Genomic DNA, 26637 nt, shown 5'->3' with positions numbered 1-26637 from the left:
CGGCGGTTCGCCGCCGCCTGTTTCGAAGGAACCAATCAGAAAGCGGAGAGGGGCGTGGCCGTGTGCCCCGCCCCCAGGCCGCCCCGGGAGCGCGCGACCTGCGCGCGTCTCAGGCAAGGGGCGCCCTGCCTTCCACCTCCTGGAGTCTCACAATCCTAAGGGCCAAGCCCCTTTTTTTCATTGAAAACGGCTTGGTCACAGGGCACGTCCTCTGATCTGGCCCCTCAGCGACAACAACAAACCCTCCCGTTTGTCTCTATTGGCAGGAGAAATAAATCGGCCTCTCTAAGCATCCTGAAATGTTGTGGGGTAGAGTTGCCCTGAGTTTTATCCTGATCTGTTAAGAGCCCGTCCCAGTCCTAAATCCACCCAAGATCTGGCTGTACTGAGGGCGCCACGGGTTTCCGGATGCAAACTGTCACCCTGCAGGCATGGGAGTCCTGTGAGCAGTGTGGGAAGAGAGACGGAGAGGAATCTAGCTCCAGGCCACAACTGAAAGCAAAAAGAGGATGTTGCCTTTTCCTTCTGGAAACCCCAGAGCAGGGCGTGGGGGGTGGGGGGAGGATTAACCTCAACATAGTGAGAGATGTTTGCTAGCTCCCAAGGTTGAGGTAAAGTGGGGACTGGTCTTGACTGTAACAAAAGATAGGTCTGTGATAACTAAATGTGACTTGTTAATATGGGGGATGGGGGGGGCGGGAATCAGTGCCAACAGCCTGGAAGTCCAAGCCCTTCCCCTCTTCTTAGTTTTATTTTGTCAAATCATGTCATCTCTCTGGGCCTCAGTTTCCCATTTGTAAAGAGTGGAATCGACCTGGAATGATGCTGTCTAGCATTTATTCCTTCCTTCATTCATCAAAAACACTGAGGAGGAACTGTTGCTCCCTGAAGAGACTAAAGTGAAGAAGACAGTCCTTGCCTTCAAAGTGCTCAGCAGCATGGCAAAGACTCAGTGGAAGGCTGTGAAAGGAACACCTCACAGGCTTGGAGGGTGATGGTCAGAGGCTTGAAAGGTTGAATTTTAAAGGATGAACAGGAGTCTGCCAAGAGAGAGGATAATTAGGAGGAAGGAGTGCTTGCTACGCAGAGAGAACAACCAGCTTCCAAGGGATGTGAGAGCACCTGCAGTGTTCTGGGAATAGTAGTTTTGAATGACTAAAGTTTGGGGATTCAGAGGTAGATCAGGCTGAAGGAGTAAGCACAGATTAAAGCCCTGGTAGTCACTAAGAAATTCATATTTTTCCTTCAAGCAATTGTGATATTTGTGTTTTAGGGGAAAAAATCATTTTGGAGGATTTTTGAAGACTGGCAGCAATTGTAAAACTTAAAAGATGACAATTATGTAAAGTAGCTCAGAGTGGATAGTGAGAAAGAGTTGTCTGGAAATACCTAAGAGGCTTATTTACCTGGACTTAGTATCTTGTAACAGTGATGCCAGTCTAAGGAACACAGGGAAAACAACTATAGGGGAAAGAATAATGCATTTGGGTGTGTGGGTGTGTTAACTTTGAAATGTGAGAGGAACATGAAGGTAGAAGTGTCCAGAAGATGGTTGGAAAGTTAGGTCTGAAGCTGGTTGAATTAGTCTGTGCAAGAGATACAGATGTCAGAAGTTAATTCAAAACTGTTAAGCACTTTCTCTGCACCAGACTCCATCCTAAGCACAGGGGTCCTGTTCTCAGAGAGCTTACCTTCTGGGTTAGGTGAAGATGGTCATCAAAAAGTTGACATTTAAGTGCTAATTGAACCTGATGCTCAATAGTGGTTGCTCCTTTTTTCACTGATGTCTATCCCAGAACCTGTTGCTGCCCATGACTACAATAGACCTATTTTCACAGGACCGGTTGTTCAAATCAACCTGTTTTAAAATGCTTCTATGTGAAACTAAAGGGCAATTTGTCATACCATTTCATTTAGCCAAATTTCAAGTGGAGTTGTGACTTTAAATTGGATTAGTTGAGCCCTAATATCAAAATATGTACACTTCTTTGTAAAACCTTAAGTAAATTGTTATACAGATCTTGTTTGAGTCAGTAAACAGTTCCTTTAGTTTCTTACATGCATCTATATACCTAAATATTTTAATACCACTTACTAAAAATTGAAACTATGCTATATAAAGTATGTACACATCCTCTCTCCCTCTAATGTGTGCATGCGCGCACACTCACACAAACACACCACTTAATATTTCTCTAAACCATTTGCTGAAACTTTGGCAGCAGGGTATTTTTATGGTTGCTTTCTTTTTACTCTCATTGTCTATTTGATTTGTCTTGGTAACTCCTCTACCTTATAAAGGTATAGGACAGTGTATCTGGAAAGTGAATCTGGAGTCAGGAAATCTGTGCAAATCACTTGTAAGTCCATCTTCCTCACTGGTTAAACATGGGGACTGGGTGAGAAGTTCCCTTCTAGATGCTTTGATTCTTCTAATTCCCTTCTAGTTGCTTTTCCCTAATGTGTAAAAAAGAAAAAAGTTCTTGTTGCTCTCTCAACCTCACTTTTACTTGAATTCCCAGTTAGTACCCCACTCACTAAGCCACTCATCATCTTACTCACCTTGATTTTAACACTGCAATTAGTAATTGAGGGTTTCACCTAATAAGCTGCAATCTACTTTGATGTGTAGATTTTCTAATTGGTGGTTAGGTTAATACCAATGTTTTAGATGGTGTCATTTAAAATTGGCATGGTTGTAAAATGCAAAGCAAGCCTTACCAGTTTGCTTCCATCAGATAAAGTATTTTAGTTCTGACATTCTCAAAATTGTGATGATGTGCCTCACTTTAACAAAGCATCATGTTTGGAAATCTAAATTTTTAAACATATCACATTAGGAATATCCATTCACCTGACTAAACATCTCTATAAAATGCAGAAGTCTCTCATAATCATATAATCCTTGGATATTGAAATATGATTTGGGTTCTTCACAGCCCTACAAGAAAGCTCTATTGCTTTAAATATACTGTAGTTGTTCGAGGTGTTTTGTTTTTGTTTTCACTTTTGATTGGTTTATTAGTTATTTTGTTCTGTATTTTGTAGTTTCTGCTGTTGCTGTTTTTAATGCTTTGAAATTATTGACTATCAGTCTATGGATTTTGCCTTGTGTGAACTACTGGGTGAAATTTGGGGGCAATAGAGATCTTGATTCATTCACAATTAAACTACTCATTCAGCAGATAATTTATTGAGAGCCAACTACATTAAAAACAATACTAAGTTCTATCTTAAAGGAATGTTACTGATTTACATTAACAAATATTATCTGTAAGTAATTCAATGATATAAAATTTTTTAACAACAGTTGTGATTAATACTAAAATGTTACATCTATATAGTGGATTGAATAGTGTCTCCTCCAAAATTCATGTCCACCTGGAACCTCAGAATGTGCCCTTATTTGGAATTAAGATCTTTGCAGATGACCCCCTTTTCAGGTTCAGTAATGTGCTAGATGGCTCACAGAATTCGGGACAGCAGTTAACTATTACCAGTTTATTGTAAAAGCTACATCTCAGCAACAGTCAAATGGAAAAGACACATGGCATAGGGAGGAGGGCATGGAGTTCCATGCTCTCTCCCACACATTGCCCTCTTAGCACCTCACTATGTTCACCAACCCAGAAGCTCCCCAAATGCCATCATTTGGGGGTTTATATGGAATCTCCATTACATGAGCACGATAGATTAAATCATTGGCCAATGGCAATTGACCTAAATCTCTGGGCTCTTCTCCCCTCCCCAGAGGTCTAGAGACAGGACTGAGAGTTTTAATGCTCTAATCACATGGCTGGTTTCTCTGGGAGCCATTCCCCACCCTGAAGCATCTAGGGGCCCACCAAGAGTCACCTTATTAGCATAAACTCAGGTATGGTTGAAAGGGGTTTGTTATGAGTAAAGAAAGATGCTCCTATCACTTAGGAAATTCCAAGAGTTTTAGAAGCTTTATGTCAGGAACTGGGGGCAAAGACCAAATATCTATTTCTTATTATATCACAACTAGTTTTCCACATGAGAAGCATTATTTGCTATTACAAGGCCTTAACCACTTGAATAAACCCATACCTACAAGATTAACTCCTAACTCTGCCTACAGTACCCCCTCAGTTCCAGCTCATTTCCCACCACCTTTCCTACAGATGCCTTAGGATCTGGAAACACCAAACCACACTCAGGTCCCTAAACAGGCTCTACCCCTTCAGGCATTCAGAAATTTACTTCTCTCTCTCTTAAACGTCCTTTCCCCACCACCCTCTTCCCTGGTGGGTCTAACTTCCGATTTGCTGTTCATTCATCAGCTAAAATCCCTTTACAGTGGATACTGATACCTTCGTTCTGCAGTGATGAAACCAAGGCTTAGCAAGGCACTGGGCACCCTCTCCCCTCGTCCCCCACCCCCGCCGCTCTGAGACTGCTTGTGGTCTCTAACATCAGCACAACTCCCCCACCTCCCTCCTTTCACTCCTGTCACCCCTTTCACCTTTAATCCCCTTCCCTCTTACCGTGACCCATGGAGTCCTGACTGTTCTTCCAAGCCCTGGGAAAAGGCAACCTCCTCTGTGATATTTTCCCAGGTGAGCCCAAAGCACTTTCCGCTGCTCGTCTTTGTAAGCCCCTCTAGGCAGTTACTGTGTCAATCATCTTTGTATCTCCCAAGGAATTTAGCACAAGGATCTTATACTTAGAGAGACTCAAGTCTTTTTTGTTGTTGTAGCAAATGGAATCCAGCTGATTTTAGCCCCAACTCACTTCCTTTTCTACTGACTAGCCTTTATTAGGACTTAAGGGTTGCCCTAGTATTTAATTTTAAAAAAGAAATAACAACAAAAAAAAACCCAAAAACCTCTTTGCTTGCTAAGCAGGCTCAGTTTTGCATGATTTCAGGAGAAAGGGAGCCCATTATTTATAGAAGGTAATCACCAAAGGATAATGGGGGTAGTAATGCAACAGTATGACAATGAAGGAAGGAAATGAACTAACTCCTGCTTTGGGGGTAAGTATACAACAGCTGTGCATCCAGCTGAAGGAGTGTTTTCCAAAAGCAAAACAAACAAAAAAGATTAATTACATGCACTGAAGCCAATAGGGAGCACTTTTAAGAGAGAAAAGGGAATGTCCCATTGCTGGAGTTATCTGCATACTATGAATTTGTAAATGCTGCCTCAAGACCCTAACTTGGGAAAGCGTTTGCTTGAGCAAGGAATAATTTATTTTAGTATCATTAACTTTTCTGTATGCTACTCTCCTTGAACTTCAAAGAAAAGGAAATAATCAGGGGGCTATTACGAATGAATGACTATTTACCAGGGCTTCCAGGAAGGAGAAAAACACCATTTATGTTGGAAGAGTTTATCTTTTTGTAAATTACCCCCTCAGACTCAATAGGATGTCATTCATCATTTAAAGAAATAAGTTTGCATATGTTTCAAATCTTATTCCCAAAGAAAAGCCTATTGCCATTATGTTCAGTTTATTGCCAAAATTGAACACAACTCTTAATAAAATATATGCAATATGGTAAGATGAAGAGCAAAATGAGATTTTCCCTATTTCAGCAGATAGACTTGAAGTAATGATCACTTTAAATAGATAAACAGGGCATGCCAATTCAAATGATAGATTCCCTGAAGCCTTGTAAAATATAGTGTAGAGGAGGTATTTCTACCTGGCCCCATATTTACAATTGTGGAAGTTATAGAACTACTATATAAATATTGATGAAAATTCTTGTGTGAAACCAGGTACAAATGAAATAAAGGAAAGTTATATATAAGATTTATATTAGGAAGAAACTGAAGAGCTAGACCTTGCCCCTGCAATGCTCATCACTGCACGTCCCAGATTTCACAGAGAAGCGGAGTAAACTTGTGGTCATTCACTCTCCATGACATAAGCATTTCTGCATGGTGATGGTTGAATGTCCGCAACTCAGTTAGGCGACCCAGGAGACAGGCAAAATGTTGAGGATTTTCAGGCTGGTGAATCTTGCACAACTTTTGTAGAACATCAAGCAGTGGTTCTTGAAGCTTCTCTATGGCCTCTCTGTCCTTTATATATTGTCTATCTGTTTTGAGTTTAAAATAAAATGACCAAAAAAAAAAGTCATCATTTGGAATAACTACAAGAATGTTAACTTTTTTAAGTGTAACTTATAAATATTGTACACTTAAAATGTACAAATTAAGTGTTCAAACTGATGAATTTTTATATATGTATAAGTGTTTTATATACATATACATAAATGAATATATATGAATCTATACATATATATTCATGTAATCACAACTAGATCAAGCTATAGAACATTTACTGCCCCCAAGAAGCCTCCCTAAATTCTCCTTCCAATCAGTGAATCCAAGGACCTCTATGATAGACGTAAGCATCATTTTTAGTGGGTACATTCTGAGAAGTGGAATTGCTGGGTCATAGGGGATATACACATGTAACTTTAGTATGTACTGCTGAAAAGTTTTTCTTTTTTTAACTGTAATTTCTTATGGTAAAACAAACTAACAACTAGCTCCTGCCTCAGTATCATGTATAAAATTCATTTAAGGCTAACATTGTAAGGGGGTGGGGGGTAGGAAGAGATAGACTGGGATTTCAAAACTGTAGAATAGATAAACAAGATTATACTGTATAGCACAGGGAAATATATACAAAATCTTATGGTAGCTCACAGAGAAAGGAATGTGACAATGAATATACATATGATCATGTATAATTGAAAAATTGTGCTCTACACTGGAATTTGACACAACATTGTAAAATGATTATAAATCAATAAAAAGTGTTTAAAAAATAAATTAAAAGCCAAATTTAAAAAAAATTTAAAAATTTTAAAAAAAGGCTAACATTGTAATTAAGCCTTACAAATCATGAACACAGATGGCATCAGTTACTTCCAAATAATTAAAGTAATCAAAAAATACAGATTTTATGTACATAGGTTTTCATTTCAACATTGTTTAAAACAACAACAACAACAAAAGTTGGAAGCATCCTAAATATCCAAACATGGTAATAACTGAGTAAATGATTGTACATCAACACAGTAGAATATGATGCACATATTACAACAAACTTTTACCAACATAATTTTTAATCACATGAGTAAAGTAAACTTAAAGTCAGTGTGTTCTTTATTATGTTAAAGAAAAAGTATGTAATTTCATTTATGTCCTTGCTCAGATTTCAACCCCTTAGAAAAGCCTTCCCTGACCACTGATTATAACAGCATTTTGCTGCTACTTTCTTTCCTTATACCCTCATCTTTCTTTTTTTTGCAGCACTACCACCTCCAGAAAATTATTTTCATTTGTTGCTTCATTTATTGTCTTTCTCACCCTAGTAGAATGGAAGCTCTATGTAGCTGTATCCTCCCTGTTCCATTGCTGCTGTATCTCCCAATACCTAGAACCATGTATAGTGTGTATAAGGTGTTCAAGGTGCAATTACTGAATGAATGAGTGTGATGCTTGGAAAAAGGCTGAGAGGAACTATACTAAATATTAATGGATCAATTTGAGTGATGGAATTATAAGCTATTTTGCTTTTTCTTTATGTTTCTGTTTTGCAGATTTTTAGTGTTACTACTATACTTGGGGGGAAGAAACCAACAGAAGGCATAAAAATAAAAATGTAACATTGAAATTACCTGGAGAGAGGATAACAATTGCTGTAAGCAGAGCATACTCTTCTTGAGTCATTTTCAATTCTGCAACACTTTTATAAAAACTAAACATAGGTGTTATATATTCATCAGAGATGCCTATGGAGGAAAGTTAAAAAATTGCAAAGGCATAGTAAAATTTTTGAATGACTGAAAAGTATAAAACTATACGTTACATACACAAACACATATTAGTATTTATACCCATACGCACACATTTAAGTACTGACTATATATTACATGTCCCAGCCAAAAGCAAGGCATTGCAGAGAAGATCAGTTAACCAAATCCTCAAAGTATGACCTAATCAATGATTTGTATGTCTTTGATTTTGGCAGTGCCATTGTTTGAGTCACTACTGCGTGACAATAAATAATAATCTTCATGAATTGCCAAAAGAATCTCTGGACTTCAGTATGTTCTAAATGGGCCTTAGTTCAATCTTTTTAATATTACTACCTATAATCAAGGCAGAGATAGCATCTTAACCGACAAATAGAAGTATAAACAACTCTACTTCACTCCAGAAGTGTAAACAACTCTACTTAATACATTGGCTAGGGTTCTTATCAGAGTTCTGATTTCTCTCTGAAATACCAAAACTGTTTATCCATTGCCTACTAAGCAATGGTACTTGGCTATTCTCCAAACTCAGTGTATCCAAAATCAAAGATATCATGTATGGAGCTAAATTCTTCATCTTCCTCAAAATCCACTCCTTTCCTGCTGTTCACGTTCTCAGTGATTGGTGTCCTTGCCAACCCAATTGTCCCCACCTGCCCCAAGATTCAGTCTCCCTCTAATTCAGTCAGGTGCCAAATCCTGTGGATTTGAACCCTCTTCATCGCGCCTTGACTTGGTTTAAGTCTTTATTTCATCTGGTTTATCGCAATTGCCTCCTCTTTGGTCTTCCTGTCTTCAGTGTGTTCCACTTCAATCCATCCTAGAATCACCTTGCTAAAATTCAGACCACACCCTGTCTCCCCCAATTCTAAATATAAATAAATATAAACCTTCAAAAACTCTTTGTGGCTTTTGACATAAATGTTTTTCCTTTTTACACAGGAAACTCTATGACCTATCCACTGCCTTTCCTACCTCCCACTACTCACCCACATGGTAACAATAGGAGTTTACCTCTATTGAGTACTCATTATGTAGAAGGCACTGTTCTAAGCACTTCTTATGAACTCATTTAATCCACTCTATTATGTAGGTACAGAGAAGTTACATTAACTTACAGCTGGTGAGAGGTGGAACCAGGATTCAAACCAAAGCCAGTAGGCTTCAGGGTCTGGTTCTTAGCTGTGACTAAGAGGTACCATTTTTCTATTACACAGCCTTTACTCCAACCATGTTAAGGTCTTGGGAGTTCCCTACAAAATTCTCATTGCCCAGTTTTGTACATGTTGTTCTCTCTACTTGGAATACCTTCCTTCTCCTGTATAATTCACTCCTCTTCATAATTTAAGATTTCTTTCTGCCACTTCCTCCATTCATTCAATGACTATCAGTTTGGTGCCTGTTCTGTGCATGGCTCCACTCCAGAAGGGCTTTGACTAGGGAATTGTGGAGACAGAAAAAAAAAAAAAAAGATGATGATATGACATATGGATGAATTAAGATGAGAATGAGTTCCTCAGAATTGGTCCACAGGAGAAAAGACTACTCCATTCCATCCCAAACCAGACCTAGAACCTTAGAGCTTTGGTTGAACCACATCAGAATAAAATAGGACTCCAGATGGTAAAAAGTATAATTATCACTTAATATTACACTTCACGGAATCACAAAGTCTGAATCCTCATCTTTAGACAAATCTAAATAATCTTCTTAAACAGAATCCTTGGCCTTTCTCTCGAGTCAAAATTGCACATTTCTCTCCCCTTTGATGTTCAATTCTTTAATTGACCCAGTGGGCTCTCTCAACAACAGGGTCTTTTTTTGAGCAAACTGGGGATGACATCACGTGGAAGATTGCTCTCTATCCAGCTGTTACAGATTAAACTGAATACCCATGACCAAACTAGATACAACTTAAAATGAAGAAAGTTGGAGTATGTGACTCTGGGACTACTAGTCCCGATTTCCAACAAACACGCTGGTTTGGAGGTAGTGAGCTTGAGTTTAAAATCTCACCTATGACTTGATCTTGGGCACATTTCTTAAACTCTTTAAGCCTCAGTTTTCTCATCTGTGCAATGTGAGTTATAACAATTGTACCATATAATATATGTAGACTGCCTAGCACCGTGCCTGGCTCATTGTAAACCTTCAATAAATGTTAGAGCAAATAATCATAATAAGAACTATTATTACTGTTATTCAAGACATTTGAGTCAACACTTTAGTTCCATCTTAATCTCCAATTAAGGTCATTTACTTTTGGGTTTACAAAGCTCTCTTTTTGTTTTGTTTTTACATTCTGCAGCTTCCTAGGGATATATATAAATTGGCTGATCGGTGATTTGCCTCAGTATTTTTCTAGGTATTAAAGCTAAGCTAAGGTCTGTATTTCTTGAGAAGGCTATTCTTTTTTAATCTTCAAATTTCAGTATTCAGGTACTATGTGCATTAGTTATGGTTATGTAAAATAATAATTCATGACTTTAAATAGTATATGAGGATTTGAAGATTAAAGGCAACTGATTCGAAAATATTTATGAATTCATCTTTGACTACCTCATGTCCTATTTTGTCTTTCTATATCCCCTCTCACCCTCCAAAGATGAATCTCCATTAGCTATCTAGTTGCAGTTCATAATTTTTAGAAAAAAAATAAGCTAAAATGTTTATTACAATTGGTCATCTTGTGCATGTTGTAAAGACCAACAGTGAATACAGAAAAAATACAGAAAATAAGTAATAGAGTTTTTAAAAAATTATTTTCCTACAGCATAGATAAAATATAAACCTGCTTTTGAATTAAGAGTCAATAAACAGAATTAACCACGCCAGCATAAATAAAGGGGTGTTTTTTAAGTGTTTATGAGCCAGCAGTTTCTAACGTAAGACGTGTAACAATAGCATCATCCTGAAGGGGCAGTCTTTTCCTGCTTTCCTGCTTCCTCCTTTCTGAAACTTGCTCTTTTGGCACAGTAGTTGACTTTTGGTCACAAGAGGGCGCTGTTTTCTAACTTAATCACAAAGACTCATGGAAAAGTTCAAAGTTGTAAAAAATCATTGTTTCTGCTTCTGTTTACTGTTTTCCTTAAAAAAAAAAAAGAGGTCTGTGATTGATAAATTAATTGTCCAATGATAAGAAATATTCTGAGAGAATAACCATGTGATAGGATTAACCACTATGCTGTTTTAAGTTATTTTAAATGTAAAGTAACTTTTATTTTATTTATTTTCTTTTATTTCCTAATTAACTTTTTTGTTTTAATTGGGGACAAAAACAGAGCAGAGGTGTGTGTGTATGTGTGTGTATGTGTGCATGTGTATTATACACACGTGTGCATATTACACAAGGTATCCTTGTTAGGTTAGGACACCTTACCCATGTTTTAAGGCCAAGTTCAAATTTTGCTTTCTCTGTGGAGCTTTCCTTGTCACCATGAAGCAGAATTACTTGATCCCTTCTGTATGTTCAGTTCTATTGTACCTATCATAATTCATATCTCTCCCTCCATTAGAGTGTGAAATACTGTACACATTTTATGAAAGGAAGAGTCAGCTGCTGTATCCCCAGTGCCTGGCACACTGCCTGGCCAATAAAAATGTTTCTTATTCATCTCTGTATCCTTAGTAACTAGTATCCTGCTGGAGACACAGCAGGAGATTAATGAATGCTTGTCAAATTATGCAATATTATGTTTTGTTAGTTCTTTGCAATGAAGGTGACATAGCTGTGAGATGTGCTAGGGAAAAGGATGCCATTAAGACAGTAGAAACATTCTCGTGGTGCTAAGAAATTAGACCTTGGCCTCTATGTCAATGGCTAACCTCTACTCAGTGAGTCATTTGTGCCATTCTGTTGGCCTTGAGTCAAAAGCTGCCATCATATTAACAATTCAAAAAATAACCACTTTCAATGTAAAATACTTAATTTAAGATATTTAATAAATAAGATATTTTCTGCTAGTATGAGTGGCTAAAAGTTATCTTAGGATAACGCTGCTCAGGAGTTGCCAGGGTTTGGGCTGTCAAGTTACAGATTCATCTCAATAAAATTCACCAAATTTTGTTGGTCTCATCTGTGCCAGAAACTGTGGCAATGGTGAGAATAATCCTCAGGCAGTTTATAGATGAAAGGGGGAGGATAAGTACACAATGTCCCAGACTGGACAAGTATGAAAGGCTTGGGGAGCACAGCTGAGAGGCAATGGAAAACTGACATCTGTATTAGTTTACTACTTGCTCCTGTTTTGAAGAGGTTCCTTCCTATAATTTGACCCCAAATTTTTCCATGCTGAAATTGAGGCGGGAAGCCCCATAAAAAGACCAGCAGGACCCCTAGTCAGGGCTGCTGCTCTCCTCCCACTAGCATCGGGTTCCCTGGCCCAGAGGCTCTATCTCACTTTTTGCCTCTAAAGTGGCTTACACCTAGAATTCTATTGGTTCCCTGAGCTCACTTCTGATTGGTTATTTCCTATTGGTTATTACTCTCACTCCTGATTGGTTATTACTCTCACTTCTGATTGGTTATTACTCTCACTTCTGATTGGCCCACTTCCCTAACTTCTGATTGGCCCATTTGTAGTACTTCATTTGCACAGAGCTCACTCCTGATTGGTCTATTGCTACAAAGCTTGTTCCTGGTTGGTCAACTTCTGTTGTACTTTATTTGCATATGATGTTGCAAAGTGTAAAACTGGCAGCCTATAAAAGGGCTGTGTAAACCTACAGACGGGTCCAGAGTTTGAGGTGTTAACTCCTCTGGGCCTGCTGGCGTAATAAACCTAAGTTCTCCAACTCTCCGAGTGCCGCTTGGTCTCTTGCCCACATCCAGGTTGCTGTCACAACTGAGCTGTAACACTGAGCTGTAACACATTTTTCCGCAACAAAATTATCATGTGACCCCTTTAAAAGCAACACGAGAGGTGGTGAGAATTCTAAAGTTCAAGAATTAACCTTCCTTAGAAATCTTCAGTCATTTTTTTCTGTCCATTTCCAACCTTTCTTTCAAAGACAGATGATGAACTGATCATCAGCGTACATCTCCTTCATGAGGAAACTTAGTTCTTATCAGTGTTTTCATTCGTGCAAGCTGCCAAGGTTAAAGCAGCAAACTCGTATATATTTAAAGAGCAGGAAAAAAATAAGCACAGTATTCGACGTAGAATACAGTTTGCTACCATAACCTAGCTACAACTCCAGCACTCTAAGAAGAATCTCTCTTTCCTCTGACCTCCTTGTCTCTATTCATTTTATCATTTGCTTAAAAGCAATTTCAAATCACTAGCTGCTGCTTATGTTTTCTCACTCAACCAAAAGCCAGGAACCATGTCTTACTGGGTCTTTAAATTCCCTACGAGCTGATAGTTGGGCAAATATTAGATCTTAGCGAGTGACAGGTGCAATGTATACAAACAGTTCTGGACTTTGAGTAGAACATTGTGTCCATCTTCTGGCTGATTAGCTGTATGACCCTGGGCGGGTCATCTAACCTATCTGAGCCTGTTTCCCCAGCTATAAGGTAGAAGCAGAGCACTCACTTTTAGGGGCCACTGGAAGTACTAACAAGATGATGCATGTCACAGCAAACCATTGCAAAATCACAAGATATATTGTCATCCTGATAAATACTTACTAAATTGAATATTTCACTTATGTCTGTTGTAGAGAATCAAACAAGGCCAAAAAATACTATAAATTTCAGAGGTTATTTGTCTTTGAAGTGAACAGAACAAGTCTGTGGGAAGTTATTGCTAATTTCTTAATGTGAAAAATATAAACCCATTCAGTGTTATTAAGCCTTTTTCAGTTCTATCATATTTTATGGTATCAAATGATTATTCCTATTTTTATTAAAAATTTTCAGTTTATAAATGTATTTTGCATAATACCACATTAGGAATAAAAAAATTGATGCACTATAATTATGTAGAAACAACTCAACCACAGGTTGTGTCAGATACAGGTTCTGAGGCCTCAATTATCATAAAGAAACACTGTAACCCTCATTACGTAAATGTATCTCAGGAGACAGCATCTTTGTGTACATGAAGGGATTTTATAATAGCAAACAAAAGAGTATGAATTTGAAGAACAAGAAAATAAATTTCACACTATATTCTCTAAAGAGTTCTCTAGGCTTAAACAGAATAACTTTGAGACGTTGTATTACTCTGGAATTAAACGTACAATAGAAATAAGAATGTGCTACATTTGCATAAAAATAAAAAGTTATTCTGAAAGGTCATCTTGCAAGATCAGGTTTTTGTATGGTGTGGAAGAGGCAATGTTCTGAGAATCCACTGGGAGAAGCAAATTCATAAATATTAATAAATGGAAGCATCATAAATATTAATAAATGGAAGAATCATAGATAATAAAATACAAAGCAGCATGTGACTTTGGATGGTTTTCATTGTCACAATATGTGGTTGATGTTTGGGTAAAGTATCTTATTATGAGCTGGAGGCATGCATATTTACTTATACAGATTGTATTCTGCAAAACTTCATTTTTGAACTTTTTTTAAACTCGTAGCATCACAAGTTCTGAAACTTGTGTTATTAAACAAGGGGTTTTTTTGGTCTTTGATCACTACATATTCTTAACCTGCAAGACTCTCATTATTCCTCACCTAGTTGTTGTTGCCTTGGTCTCTTTACAGAGACCTGCTTCTTGTCTCAATTCCTCCAAACCTTCCTTCATATTTCTGCTAGAAAAATCTTTCTATAGTACTGCTATGGTCATGTCACATCTGCTCAGAATATTAGCAAGACTCTGCATTATATAAGAACTAAATTAAGCTACTTTTGTGGCATTCAATATCCCAAATAATCTAGCACTTACTACATTTTCAGCTCCACAAATATTATTTTCCAGCAATATCAAGGTATTTGTGAGTCCTCTACAGGGATACTCTCATTTCTCTACATCTTTGCATTTGCAATTTTTATACTACTATATTGTAATGGCTTTATCTCTTGGAATACATTTGTCAGACAAGTTCCTAATTATCCTCTATGATTCAACTGTCAACTTTGCATGCCTTTTCCTATTCACCAAGTAGACTCACAAGAAGGCAGACACATCTTTATGCTTCAATTTCATTTACATACACATTCCTTAAAGTCGCTGTTACACCGCACATTGATTTGGAATCATTTGCTTGTACACCTTCCCCATTAGTCTGTGAGTTCCTGGAGAAAAAGATCATACATTCTCATCTCCACACCCTCAATATATCTTTACAGTGCCTGGCACAAAGTAAGTATCCAATGCATGTTTGTTGACTAGAAAGATCTCCTATAAAGTGCCTGTTGATTAGTAACTCTGCATTTCCTCCTCCTAATCAACAGGCATAAAGTTTCACGTAAGCAAGACGAATAAGCTCTAGAGATCTGTGTTCAACATTGTACCTACAGTCAACAGTACTGTGTCGTATGCTTAAAATTTTGTTAAGAGAGTAGATCTCCCATGAAGTGTTCTTAACACAATTAAAAAACAAAACAAAACCAGGACAGTTCCATAGTTCATGAGTGACTGGCTAAACCAATCGGAAATACTGAATCAGTTAAGAGAAGAAAAGTAGACTTGTAAAACTGAATGGTATCTTGGAGGTTACCTGATTCAATCCTTCTACCTTACCCCTAGCCTCCTGGACACGGACACACACACACACACACACACACACACAAACATTAAGGCCTAGAAGAGGTAAGTAATAAAATCTTTCCAGGACTAGAATCCACATTTCTCAACAATATACTGTCTTTCAAAGAGTGAAAAGCTGCAACAACATATTTCTCAAATTTTTCCCCTTCTCTCCATTTGTTCCTGGCAGCAAGTCCTTGAAACTTCTTGCCCCCTAACAGGTGTCTCCTATCGTGGCTTGTCCTAACATTGCTGCAAGATCTGTAAAGTATAAATTTGATGTTTTTCCTCCCCTGCTTAAAACTCTTCAATGTCTCCCCATTACTTAGGAAATGAAGAATAAAATCTTTAACCCAACATTCAAGCACCCACCCAGCATTCAACCATTTGATTCTGATTTTTAATTTTTTCCCTTTAATGTAATATTTAATCTGATCAAATTCAACAGTTCAACTAATTGATTTTCCTTTGTGTTTCAATCCTTTGCTCTGCTGGTCCTTGATGATATGGACATCAAATATCATTCAAGACCTAGCTCAAATGCCAATGAAACCTTTCCAGAGCCCTCCCAGTAGAAGTCATCTCTCACTTCTTCTCTTCCATGTTTTATTACAACTATTTATGTACATAGTTCACCTCTTCCCATTAGACTGTAAGCTTCCTGGGGGAAGGAACATGCTTGATTCCTCATCATAGTACCTTGCCCTTCAATATTTGTTAAACCAACAAGTCAATGGATATACAAGAATACTGTGTCTTTTTAAAATGTCTATTTAAAAAATCTACCAATGATGTTACTTATGCTTTCAGTTTTTAACTAAGAGGAGAAAACATAATGACTATGGAAAGGCTGCTTTAAAGGGAATTTTTAATTTTTCAGTTATTTTACCTATATCACATTTGCAGAACTGCTGAAAAACTTTTCTTCAAATCTCTATTCTAAAATACTGGTTTTATAAGTATCTAAACTTGTTACAGTAAATTATGGAATGATAATACTTTAGGAAGAAAAGTTTGGAAAGTCATTTCATTTTATCTCATTCCCTCCCCTCCCAACCCATATATGAAAAGTCTCAAAACAAACTTACGGTTACCAGGGAGTAAAGGGGGTAAGAAGGGATAAACTGGGAGTTTGAAAGTTGCACCTCTTGGAGAGTGATGGAAATGTTAGGTATCTTGATTGTGATGGTGGTTTCAAAGGTGTATACATTTATCAAAACTCACCATGTTGTACATCTGAAATACGTGTAGTTTACTGTACAGAAATTGTACCACAATAAAGTTGTTTATTTAAAGGTTTCAGGAAAATAAGAACTTACTCTATTTTAAGGATCTCCAAGATAAATTACACAGAATTCCTGGTAATTCATTCTGTCTCTTTGCCCTCTCTGTCACAGTATTCTTCCATAGTTAGTTAAACCATATTATTTATGCAATTATTTCATTTTATCTCTTGAGAAGCAATGTAGTATAGTGATTAAGACACATGACTTCTGAAGTCAGACTTCTTGTCTGCTTGGAAGAGTTATTTAACCACTCTCTTACTCAGTTTTCTCATCTATATAATGGGAATAATAATAGTATGTATTTAATAAGGTTTTTGTGAGAAGTTGATGAAATAATATAAAGTATTTAGAACAGTATCTGAAACCTAAAAAATGATGTATAAATGTTGCTATTAGTATTATTTCTTCTTATTTTGCTCTGAATAGAGATGGATAATAGTTTAATAGTCATTCATACCTGAAGGTTTTGAATAAATGAATCTTTTTCTAGACTGAATAATTCCAGCTCCTTTATGCTATTTTAAAAGTCAGACTAATTTTCAACCTTTTAAAAATTCCTCCTTTGGTCCTTCATCTTAGCATAGTGAAGAGTGTTTTTGGCATTTTGCTATTACAAGAATTTTTGAACTAAGTCTCTAAGTCCCACCTATTTAACACTTTTCTTTTTAGTGCCATCCTTCATGCTAGTCACAATGGGCACATAACTGCATAAGATAGGCAAGAGGCCTGCCTTCATGGAATGTACAAATTCTTACTTACAGGAACAAACTCTTTTTACCATTAACCAAATTACTTACCACTCTTTCGAATTCTTTCTTCCAATAGGTCAGCATGTCCGGGTGGAAGTTTCTTATTGAAAATCTCAGCTGAACGGAGGAACATAGCTTCAACTGCAGATCCTTTCAACAAAGCAATCTGATCTTCATGGTCCAATGTCTGAAATCCTGAATGAAAATGAAAATCAAATCAGTATCAAAAACTATGAATGTCACATAACAGTATTTATCATCACCATCATCCCCATTGATAAAACATTACCATAAAGTAATTTTGTAGTTATTTTAAAATTGAGTAGTCAAGTTGAGTCAGTAATTATCTATTGTACTCCTCCAAATAGAAGCTACTTTTATCTTCATTGAGCAGGATTTGTTGAACAAGCTGGGCAAAAGAGGATATCAAGTCCACTCCCAAATACATTTATTTACATATTATGCCAGAGATAGGCTGATTCAGATGAAATAATCCTCAGAAAGTGGAGGCAAAGTAGATTCTCTTTGAGCCATTATTTTAGTCACATCTAGTCACATTAGAGAGGGTCAACTCTTAGAATGGAATCATCCACAAGCCAGAAAAAAATTTACATGTTCTCAGAGGTTTAAATGAATATTTGGCCAACTCATGAATCTTTAATCAGTGTGAAGAATGGGTAACATTCCCCCCATCCCCAGACAAAAAAAAACCACCTAACGAGGGCCATGTTGAGGTTATCTGCTTTGAGCTCAGCTCTGCACATGCAGGGTTGGGAAAAATCAGATAAATATGGGAAGGAATTGATGACCTGAAAGAATATAACATTGCCTGGAAAAATTCAAAGTCCTTATGCAGGCTTATATGCTACAGTCTCCAGCACCCTCTGACCTTGTTTTCTCCTTCATCACCTCCTCCTCAATCATGGTGCTCCAGCCACTCTGACCCCTGGCTCTGCTGTAAACACACAAGTCTGATTTTGCCTCAGGGTATACACTCATCCCCAGCTATCTCCATGCCTCACTCCTCACTGTATGCAAGCGTCTGCTTCAGGGTGACCCTACCTAAAATAGTACTTCTCGGTACTCACCAGTCCCTACCTGCTTTATTTTTGTCCACAGAACTTACCACTATCTGACATGATATTATAGGTTTATTTGCTTATTTGCTAATTGTCTGCCACCTCTCCTGGAGTATAAACTTCTTGGGGACAGAAATTTTGCCTATTCTATTCACTTTTGAACCCCAAGTGCCTGGCATATGATTGGTATCCAAGCATTGTTTGTTGAATAATTTAACAATGACTAAATGAATGAATGGGAAACAAATACAAACTCACTTGCATATATGTTCACACACACACACAAACACAAATGAGATAAACTAACGCTATCAGGGTCTAAATGCCCTGGGAAAGCATTAAATATTGATGGGAGTTTAGAGAAGATAGTAATGTTAAAGGATTACAAGTCACTATCTTAGAGAATTTGAGAGCTCCTTTGAGGGCAGGAGCCCTGCTGAGTCTCCAGCACCCTGGACAGTGCCTGGCAAAGGTTGTGCTCAACGAACTACTGAACGGAATTACTCAACTGAGTCACAGAATACCCTTTCACATTGGTAATACATCACTATTATTACTACATATGCTAATGTTGTCATTTTATAATTATTGTTAAAATGAATTTTTTCTTTCCCAAGGTTTTTTTGCCTTTTATTTCCCGTTGAATTTCTTGTTTTTTCCTTCTACTTTACTCATTAAACATGCATTAATTGTACTCTTTCTCTCCCTCAGGAACTCAGTTAGGTACTGGAAATGAAGAGGTGTGTAAGATATTGCCATTGCTTTCAGAGAATCTGCCTCCTTATGAATAAGATTTTTTTTTGTCTTCAATTGTTTCTTGGTTCAATACCAACTGACCATTTGAACTGAAAAACTTCTCATAAACAACCAAGAACATCATATTCTCTCTTTCCAAATTCTTCCCCCAACATTTTTCACCCTTGTGCAATCTCATTTTTGATCAAGATTGCCTTCAGCAAAATGAGCATATAACAAATTAAGTTCCTCTTTCATTGTTAATAAAGAAATGAGAGAATATTACTGTTTCAATGATAACAAGAACTTTCTCCCAATGTTTTATGACTTTTTTTAAGCTTATATCTATTCATGACACATTTAATAAAATAATAGCATAATGTGGGCAAATTAAACTGTCTAATTAAAATCCTACATCAGAAGTCACCTTCTGTAATTTAGTATTACAGTGTTATGCTGCTATGCAAGGTATTTGTTATACTCTACTAGACCATGGGGTTCTAATGTGCTAACATATTTTTTAAAGAACTGAAACAACTTAAATCTATGGCTTAGATAGCACTGAAAAAGTGACTTGAAAGAATTGGTGGGGGTTGGGGGGGCAGCGCTGGGAGATAAGAATCTTGAATTTCAGTTTCTATAATGATACCATCTGAATGACTATGGATAAGTACCTCTCCCTCATCTCACACCTATAATTGTTGACCAAGCTCTACAATTTTTGAATCTCTCTTCATTTTGTTTCCTCTTCTCCCTCTTGCTATTGCTTTATTTCAAGCCCTCTGCCCAGACTGGTGCAGTAGGATACTAACTAATCCTCCGTGCCTCCAGTACCTTCTGGTTCAAATCCATCTTATACAAACTCAATAAAACTCTATAGCATAAATCTCATCATGTTTCTATCAAAAAAAATTTAAAAAGCCACTCAAAACTCTTTACCATTCAGGGGATAAGGGTTAAATTCCTCATTTAGGTCCTTATCAGTCTGGTGCCAACTTACGTTATGTCCAACCAAGGAGCCCACCACAGACGTTATACTACAGCCACACAGAATTTTCTCCCCCATCTCTAATAATCCTATTCTTGTTCATGCCTCATTACATTTTCACAAGCAAATCTTTTGATTTAGAATGTGCCCTTCTCTTTCATACCACCCAGAAAACTCCTTTTTTTTCTTTTAAACCCAACTCAAATATTATTCTTTCTGAAGCCTCTCCATCTTTCTCAGATATAATTAGGAACCAATTTCTCTCTGTTCAAACAGCACTTTGTGTATTTTTTTCTTTTATTTTAGCCTTTAATCACTCTCCTTGAAAGTAATTGCTAGGTATTTAGTATATAGTAGGTACCAAAAAATGCTTACTAAATGAATATAAGAGATACATGACAACTTTGCAAAGTCTCAATTTTTTAATCTATCAATTTGGAGAATTACTATAAACAATTAAAATATCCTGTCTGGCTCTAATATTTCATGTCTATAGTAATTAGACACATTCATTTAAAGCAGATGTGAGATGATTTCCACTTTAAAATGAACAGAGCTGCCTCTCAATGTCACAAGAATATTGCTCAGTGTAGCAGGGAAGTGACCACATGTAAAAATACCTGGCAGTTTTTTTGTGAATTCTACGAGAATCTGTACATGACTGGTAGCCATTTCAGTTAAAATGAGAAAATTTTCTTCTGCACTGAATTCTTCTTTTAACTAAATTTTAAGAAAAAAGAGCAAATGATTAATAAGCAGGTAGAAGGAGAAATCAATATAAAATTATTAGAGCATAGAATCATATTTAGATAATAAAATTTCAGACCCAGCTCATGTTTTTCAGATCCTTGGAGAACAATTACTATTACCAAGCTAGACATGAGACTTCTTACTCTTTGTTTAATGTGCCAAAAGTTTAAATGTATAACATAAATTCTAAGCCCTAATCATTTTAAAGTAAGATATTCATATAAAAATTTCATCTTGTGGAGGGTATAGCTCAAGTGGTGGAGTGCATGCTTAGGATGCTCGAGGTCCTGGGTTCAATCCTCAGTTTCTTCCATAATAATAAATAAACCTAATTACCTCCTCCCTCCCCTTGCCAAAATAAAATAATTAAATAATACAAGAATAAATAAATAAATAAAATATTTTAAAAATTTCATCTCCAAAGTAGTAAAAGCTCTAGCAAATACTGACTTTCAGCCCATGTATTTTCAGCTATTGTACATACAATTTTATTTGTTATTTCCTGAGGCATCCTCTGCTTGCTATATGAATCCATAATATAATGAAGAAGATTCTGTTGATCTGGGGTGAGTTCAGTTTTCTCCTACACTGGCAAAAAAATAAAAGATGTTAGGGAGGGTGGTTATAAGGCATTTTTTCTATATGTACACTCATCTGGAGTAAACCACTAGCAGAAATTGTTGAAAAAAGCCATAAATATGGCAGAAACTATGTGCTCTGTTATAATTTGTAATTGTTTTCTCTGGGTCCTTGTTCCAGCCATTTCACATTTTACTAAATTTGTCCCAAGTAGCTAATTTTCCTATCTATAAAGTAGGAATAACAAAATATTCCTCTCATGTATCTCTTGTGAATAAATAATAAGCTGAATATGAAGCCTATTGGACCCATTCACAGAGAAGTTAGTGAAAGTTCAAGGTTTAAACATAACTAAAGACAAGTTCCCACATAAAAAATGGAGAATCCATGTAAGTATGGTCATGTGGAACACGAGTCAACCAAGTGCAGCCTAAGAGCCAACTCCACCTGGTTTTGCAAACTTTTTGCAATACAACCACACTCATTGTTCACGTATTATCTATGCTGCTTTTGCAGTAACATGGCAGAGTTGAGCAGTTCTCATAGAGACCATGTGGCCAAGGCCTAAAATATCTGGCCCTTTACAGAAAAAAGTTTGCCAACCCCTGAAGTAGTGAGTCATCAATCTGGACAATTCAGACCCAAACACCTCTTTCACCCTTACTAGCATCTTTTGACGCGTGTGAATAATTGTGTCAACTTTTTGCTTCCTTTACCAGTGTTATCGATGAAGCAATATGGCAAAATAATGCAGTTGACCCTTGAACAACCTGGGATTTGAACTGCATGGGTCTGCTTATATGTGACTTTGTTTCACCAAAAATGTACTACTACACTATAGGGTCCACGGTTGGTTGAATCCGCAGAACTGAGTTTACTGGAGGGCCAGTCTGAGAAGTTATATTTCAGCTGTATGAGGGTGGGCACCTCTAGCACCCCGCCCTTCCTCCTGTTGCTCAAGGGCCAACTGCACTTTTTCTATAAAATTATTTTTTTCTGAAGTGAATATAAAATAACATATTTGCAAAACTAAATGTGAATGAAGTTTTCTCTGTCAGTAGTATAATGAATATTGAGAAGGGTGTCACTTGAACAATCATGGACTATTGGTTTTTCAACTAATGGCAAATTAAAATTCCTCCAAATGTCCTATGCATTATCACAATGTGTTTAGCTAAACCTCCAAGATGCTGTTCCTCTATTTTGTCCCAAGTAGCTCAAAGGATTTCTTGAGTGATCTGCAACCTCAGTGGGCAAGGCCTTTCTTACTGACCTGCAAATGTGTATCCATCCTGTTTCATCCCCTGATAATGACTAATCCAAAAGCCTCTATTGAGTCCACATCCTTTCCAGTCTGAGCCTCCCTTCTCAATGACAGGGAAAAAATGGTCATCAAAACTCAGTTTGAAAAGTTCGCTTTATACCCCAAATGACTCCACTGGTTAACCCTGGGCATCAGGAATGGAGTAGAGTCAGGATGATGAAGATACATGTTTGAATTTTTACAATGCAGCAGGTATTATTCTCTTGATGAAAAAGCAAAGAAGAAACCCACTTAATGCACACTTGAAATGAAACTCTGCTTGTGGCGGTGGCCCTAGTATGAAAGCCCCCTGCCCATGTCACTATATTCTAGATGCTCAGCGGCCTTGGCTCTGGCAGATACCATAGCCCGTCATTACCCTGCATGACTTAGTTGTCGAGGTCACTTGCCGCAAGTCACGTCCTTCACTGTCCTCATTAATGGTCTGGTCTGCATGCTGCTTCACGTTTTTCCTCAGTCGCTTAGACTTACACTGAATTTCAGTTAACAAGCCTGAAAAAACAGAGAGACTTCACTAACCACAGAAAGTCCTGCTGGGGGTGTGATCACGAGGCTGCTGAAGTGGAGTCGGCTCAGAAGGGCTCCCTTGCCATTTGGCACAGAGCTAATTCTAGCCCGACTGACATTTTAAGATTTGGCCTTGAACAAGAAACATATCCTCTGTGAGTCTCAGTTTCTTCATTGGTAAAATGGGAATAGTATTTACCCCACAGAGTTTTGTGTAGATTAAATGTCATCAGGTTACTTTATTAAAATGAGCTTTATGCATAGAATTTGTAACAGAAAAGCATTGTACAAATGCAAGGTATTCAATAAAAAAGATGAATGACACAATCCCTCTTCCTGATCTACGGGATCTTGAAAGCTAGTGCTTCAAAACATAGAATTAATATTATTTTTCACTGATGTTTACATAACTGTACCATAAGAAGTATATTCAATTTCACATTAAACACAAGAGTAAGCGTGTTGGGTAAAATGATGTCAATATTCTTCAGAGAAAATGTTAAGTCTTGTTAATTTTCAGCACTGTATAAATTATTGAGAATCTAGTTAAAGATGAAAATAACTCAAGGGGACTTTGTAATTTTCTTTTGAATAATCATACAATATCATTGTGAATTTACACTTAAATAGAACTACTGAATAACGTGCAATAATCTCCCATGTTCCCATTTAACTTCCTCATTCTCTCAATGTCAGTGAAACTAAGTTTCAGGAATTTCTTTGTCTAGGGCATTTATTTTATAGGACCATACAAAAGCTCCTGTATCTGTTACTACATGAGTTTGTGTTCATAAATAATATTATAGACTCTTATAGGAGGAGTCACGAAGAATGTCCTCAGGGCTTTGCTGGAACAGGTTCATATTTAAGTGGTAAGGAACATGACCCACCCAGGATGGAGTAAGGGTTTCCACTGCCAGATTGGATTCCAGTCGTAGCCCCTACTTCAGTCTCTTGTTTCATAGATGCTAAGAGGAGATTGTGATCCGCCGCTATAAAACTTTCATCCATCCAGAGCTGGATTATTTACACTGACCTATTTTTTTTCCCCCTCCTGCACGCATTATTTCTTTGGGTCCATCCCAGTTGCCTGCAGTTCGGGAACAATAGAACTGGAGTCACCTTCCAGAGGCTTTTATTTCATGTGGCATTCCCTCTCTGAATGTTATCATCTCCTTGGTGACGTTTGTTTGTCTATTTGTGTTTTGAGGAGGAACAGGACATATCTCAGAATCTGAGTGGTCTGTAGAATTTGCAGAATAAAAAATTAATATGTTATATACTAGCATGCATTCCAAACTTTGATGAAGATTACAGTTTCTCACAAAGCCAGCAGTTAATACAGTGTCTCTTTATCTGATTGAAGGACCAAATTATATTAAAACTCGGAGTAGTTAATTTCCTGTGTAAACCTATACAGATTGGTTCAAAGCTGCACCAAGAGAAGGAATCTTAATAAAATGACTTGGTTTAAAAATCTATTTAGACAATTCAGAGGCAGTTATACCTTATAAAGCATTCTTAATTTTTCCCACAACTGAATTTTTATGCTAATTGAACAGTAATTAAGAAGGATATTAAATCATGCTTGGGGGAAACTTTTGGACTGTCATTCTTTGTAGCTTATTAAAACACATTATTTCAGCTGTATATTAATGTCATTTCACTTCACATATAATTCATTGCAACAATGAACAACAAAACACAGCTGTTTTTTTTTCAGGTAACTAAAATGCTCTTTAGCTGACAGTTGGGACAATTTCAGTGGTTCATTACCCTTTTCAAGAACTTAGATGACTTAGTAAGTCCCTTCTTTAATACATGACATACCATTCTAATCGTGTGAATTACCTGACGTCTGCCTCCTTAAGAGATTTTTAGTGGTATTTAATTGCTTGATGCGAATACCTGTATACATACATTCAGCCAACATTCCCATCTCTTTGCATTTCCTGAGTCGACACTCTTGGCACTTCCTTCTCATGTACATGTCCATCACACAGTTGCCTCCATTTTTACACTTGTACACGGCGTTTTTGGTAATGCTCCTCCTGAAGAAACCTGTGGAACATAGAAAAGAAGCCTCCTAACAACTTCTCAGAAAAACACACTAGGATTGAGAGATGCCAGATCATCTTCTCACGAACCCCTCAGGGCACCCTGGCCACTCTTGAGCATACTGGTGACAAAGGTACTTTTACCTTCCCTGCATGGTCCGGATGTCTGCTGGTTTTAATTTACCTCTCAAAAATAAAGACACATTTGAATTACAGTCTCTCTTAGGAAAAATCGTAATTTGTTCTTAAAGATAGATGGCTTTCACTCATGTATCTTTATTGGGAGACAATTATGTGCTAATGAGCTCTAGGTGCTGGTGGTGCAGAGGTGAATAAATCATTCCTTGTCCTCTTACAGTTTACAGATTGGTTCAGAACAAAGAGATGCAAACAACCAGACAAGTGAAATTCCATGTTCTGGGGCTGCGCTGGGGCAGAGAGGCTGACTGAATGATCAGTTCTGGATGCAGAGGTTAGACTCGGAAGTGAATGTTGAGCCACATCTCAGGAAACAAGCAGCTGTTTTTCAGGCAGACAGGGAGAGGTCACATTTAAGATTTCAATTCAGTACTTATACCCAGTTTGGTATAATGATAAAAATGCCAACCTTGGTTTAAGAGCAAACATCTTCCTGAGAGGATGTAGCCACAACTACAGCTGCTACAGTTCAGCTCTCTAGAGCTAGGGAGGAGACTGGCTTCCTTTCTGCTTCTCCTCTTCCTCCCCTGTCCGTGGAACTACGTGGCCATAGTTCCTGACACTTCCAGAGTCAAGGTGGAGTGGTGAAAAAGGAGAGGATTGTCAGGGGCAGGGGAAGAAGTGATAGGAAACCCCTCACGTAACCGAGCAGGACCCTGCAGGGCTTTTCCCAGCACACCCTTCCCGCATATCCTCTGCTTTAGCTCCCCAGAAGTACCTAGATCTTAAGTACTGATCTGATGCACATTTCCTGAGTCATTTTATGGAATGTGAAAACCCCCACCAAATGGAAGACGTTAGCTACTTGATGACCATGAGCACAAAGCAACCCACCCCCTCCACCAAGGACTGATAATGTTAACCCCTGTGACACCGCCTTGTTACCTCACCAATCAGAGAATTCAGCACGCGCTGATCACATACCTTCCCCTTACTC

The 26637-nt window shown here is 37.5% G+C and overlaps 1 protein-coding gene across 2 annotated transcripts in view; it reads right to left on the bottom strand.

Moving 5' to 3' along the window:
* Positions 1–3165: 3165 nt before the first annotated feature.
* NR1H4 (nuclear receptor subfamily 1 group H member 4) overlaps positions 3166–26637 on the bottom strand; it is a 43366-nt gene continuing 19894 nt past the window's right edge. The window contains exons 3-9 of one of the 2 annotated variants that reach the window (XM_010990001.3): positions 25354–25506; positions 23297–23430; positions 21520–21618; positions 20906–21005; positions 17532–17678; positions 7664–7777; positions 3166–6070 (exon numbers count right to left, since the gene is read on the bottom strand). In XM_010990001.3, the coding sequence (XP_010988303.2) occupies positions 5832–6070; positions 7664–7777; positions 17532–17678; positions 20906–21005; positions 21520–21618; positions 23297–23430; positions 25354–25506 (986 nt within the window). In that variant the 3' untranslated portion in view covers positions 3166–5831. The remainder of the gene's footprint in view (positions 6071–7663; positions 7778–17531; positions 17679–20905; positions 21006–21519; positions 21619–23296; positions 23431–25353; positions 25507–26637) is intronic. The other variant, XM_031462959.2, reaches the window with a different exon arrangement.

This window comes from Camelus dromedarius, chromosome 11 (genome assembly GCF_036321535.1).
Source record: "Camelus dromedarius isolate mCamDro1 chromosome 11, mCamDro1.pat, whole genome shotgun sequence".
Lineage (NCBI taxonomy): Eukaryota > Metazoa > Chordata > Mammalia > Artiodactyla > Camelidae > Camelus > Camelus dromedarius.
Note: the sequence above shows the minus strand (reverse complement) of the source record. Positions and strands in the feature narration are given on the sequence as shown.